The sequence below is a fragment of the Glycine max genome, chromosome 2 (genome assembly GCF_000004515.6).
Source record: "Glycine max cultivar Williams 82 chromosome 2, Glycine_max_v4.0, whole genome shotgun sequence".
Taxonomy (NCBI): Eukaryota; Viridiplantae; Streptophyta; class Magnoliopsida; order Fabales; family Fabaceae; genus Glycine; species Glycine max.
Window position 1 is genome coordinate 29,818,160 of NC_016089.4, and position 2,845 is coordinate 29,821,004.

At 43.5% G+C, this 2,845-nt stretch overlaps 2 protein-coding genes across 2 annotated transcripts; both read left to right on the forward strand.

Annotated features, from left to right (window-relative positions):
* The first annotated feature begins 407 nt into the window (after positions 1-407).
* On the forward strand, positions 408-839 carry LOC102669372 (uncharacterized). The gene has a single exon (XM_006575903.1). It carries the CDS (start codon positions 408-410, stop codon positions 837-839), a length of 432 nt encoding a protein of 143 aa, XP_006575966.1.
* A 307-nt stretch (positions 840-1,146) lies between these two features.
* Positions 1,147-1,943, forward strand: LOC102669505 (uncharacterized). Its single transcript, XM_041012933.1, has 2 exons — positions 1,147-1,797; positions 1,899-1,943. Exons 1-2 carry the CDS (start codon positions 1,147-1,149, stop codon positions 1,941-1,943), a joined length of 696 nt encoding a protein of 231 aa, XP_040868867.1.
* The last annotated feature ends 902 nt before the right edge of the window (positions 1,944-2,845 follow it).

Here is a 2,845-nt window from a genome sequence, read left to right on the forward strand (position 1 = left end):
ACGCCACAATTGGTGGTATCAGAGCAAAAGTTGGATTCTAGTGAACCTGTCCATGGTCTTACTGTGTGAATGCTGTGTATCTCTAAAACTTAGAAGTAGGTTTCAGGGAGTGACGTTAAGTCACAAATTGTGTGTAATTTTACCTTCTTGTCTTAAGCGGGAAAGTGAAATTGATTTGGTAGAACTGTTGCGCATATATATATATATAGAGATAATTTTTATAACTGTCATAGCCTATATGGTACACTCTCTCAGTAGGATTTATTTGATACTAATAACTTCCCTACAGGTTAGGTATGGCAGGACGTGGTAGGGATCAGAACCGTGATGTCCTCGACCGCATCACAACTGTGCTGGAAATTCTAGTGTAGGAACATGATGTGGAGCCGGCAGAATATCGGGGACTCATGGATTTCCGTAAGAACCACCCGCCGAAGTTCAACGGGAATTATGATCCAGAGGGTGCTAGGTTATGGTTAGCTGAGACTGAGAAGATTTTCGAGGCGATGGGTTGCCTCGAGGAGCATAAGGTCCCTTATGCGACGTTCATGCTCCAGGGAGAAGCTGAGAACTGGTGGAAGTTCGTGAAACCCACATTTGCAGCACCTAGATGTGTTATTCCTTGGAATGCCTTCAAGGACAAATTCCTAGACAACTATTTCCCACGAGATCTCAAGAAGCGAAAGGTGAGGGAATTCCTGGATTTGAAGCAGGGAAACATGTCCATTGGAGAGTACACGGCCAAATTTAATGAACTTCTACAGTACTGGCCTCAATACCAAGATACTCGGAACGAAGAGGACTTATGTGCTCAGTTTGAGAATGGGCTTCGACCATAGATTCAACAGGCAGTTGGCTACATGCAGATTACAGATTTCAACCAACTGGTAAGTCAGAGGCTTTGGAGGACCACAAAGAAGTCACCCTTTTAGAGGAAACAGTAACAAGAGGATGAAGTCATATTCCAGCAACAAGGGGAAACAACCTATAACTACGTCCAACATGAGCTAGTCAAGGGGGACTGGGGTACAGTGCTATCAGTGCGGAGGACCGCATCTCAGGAGAAATTGCCCACAACTCCAACAGACATAGGAAGATCGTTGCTACCTTTGTGGCAAGGTAGGTCATTGTGCTCGGGAGTGTAGAATGGTTGGGAGACTGACGGTAACTGCCAATTCTAACACAGTCAACCATGGATCTACTAATCCCACGAGGAGCAGTAATGTTAGCAACAACAATAACACTAGTGGTGGAAGACATAAGGTACCCTCCCGGGTATTTGCTATGAGTGGATCAGAAGCTACTGCCTCCGACGATCTGATACAGGGTAAGTGTTTAATTGTTGATAAACTGCTATATGTACTCTATGATTCGGGTGCCACACATTCATTCATATCTCATGCATGTGTGGAGAGGTTGGGGTTATGTACAACGAAGTTACCATACGATATCGTGGTGTCTACTTCGACTAACGAGCCTGTAATCACCTCTCGGATGTGTTTGAAGTGTCCTATAATTGTTGAGGGTCGATCTTTTATGGCGAATTTGATTTGCCTAACTCTAGCTCATCTTGATGTGATATTGGGAATGGTCTGGTTATCTACTAACCATATCTTTCTAAACTGCAAAGAGAAGATGCTAGTATTTGGTGGAAATGTAATTCCAAATGAACCATTGAAGGAGAATGCTGCCAACGATGAAGTGGAGGACGTTCGAACCTACATGGTGTTGTTCTCCATGAATGTGGAGGAAGTCTCTGAAGTTAGCAGTATACCGGTGGTGTCAGAATTTCCAGAGGTCTTTCCTGATGACATTTGTGAATTACCACCTGAGAGAGAGGTAGAATTCATTATTGACTTGGTGCCCGGGGCGAATCTAGTATTGATCGCGCCCTATAGGATGCCTTCAGTAGAACTAGCAGAGGTGAAGGCACAAGTGCATGATCTCTTAAATAAGCATGAGGATGTGTGTAGACTATCGGCAGCTGAACAAAGTCACTATCAAGAACAAATATCCCCTACCGAGGATAGATGAGTTGATTGATCAATTGGACATTATGAGTATTTAGTCATGCCATTTGGAGTGACTAATGCTCTGGAAATCTTCATGGACTATATGAATCGTATATTCCATGATTACTTAGATAAGTTCATGGTTGTGTTCATTGATGATATCCTAGTGTATTCGAGGAATAAGGAGGAGCATGAAAAGCACTTGAGGATTGTGTTGCAGATCCTGAGGGATAGGAAATTATTCGCCAAACTGTCGAAATGCGAATTTTGGTTAGGGAAGGTGCAGTTCCTAGGGCACGTGATTTCTAAAGATGGGGTTGCGGTGGACCCGGTTAAAGTGGAATCGGTTATGGAGTGGCAACAATTGACAACTCCAATAGAAGTTCGAAGTTTCTTGGGGTTGGCCGACTATTATAGGAAATTCATTGAGGGATTTTCTAAATTAGCACTACCCTTAACTAAACTAACCCATAAAAATGAGAAGTTTGTCTGGAATGAGAAATGTGAGCAAAGCTTCCAAGAGTTGAAGAGGCAATTGACAACAGCTCCAGTGTTGATTTTGCCAGACCCTAAGAGACCATTTGAAGTGTATTGCGATGCGAGCGGGCAAGGCTTAGGGTGCGTATTGATGCAGGAGGGAAGGTTAGTGGCTTATGCTTCACGCCAATTGCGTCCTCATGAAGTTAATTATTTGACCCATGACCTGGAACTAGCAGCTGTGGTCTTTGCCTTAAAGATTTGGAGACACTATTTATATGGCACTCGTTTTGAAGTCTTCAGCGATCACAAGAGCCTCAAATACTTGTTCGATCAGAAGGAGCTCAATATGAGGC

Bases quoted from the DNA above. Each gene is read 5' to 3' on its own strand.
- LOC102669372 (XM_006575903.1), top strand. From the start codon at position 408: ATGGATTTCCGTAAGAACCACCCGCCGAAGTTCAACGGGAATTATGAT.
- LOC102669505 (XM_041012933.1), top strand. From the start codon at position 1,147: ATGGTTGGGAGACTGACGGTAACTGCCAATTCTAACACAGTCAACCAT. The intron at 1,798-1,898 runs GTCTTTCCTGAT...CGCGCCCTATAG, and splicing joins TGGTGTCAGAATTTCCAGAG to GATGCCTTCAGTAGAACTAG.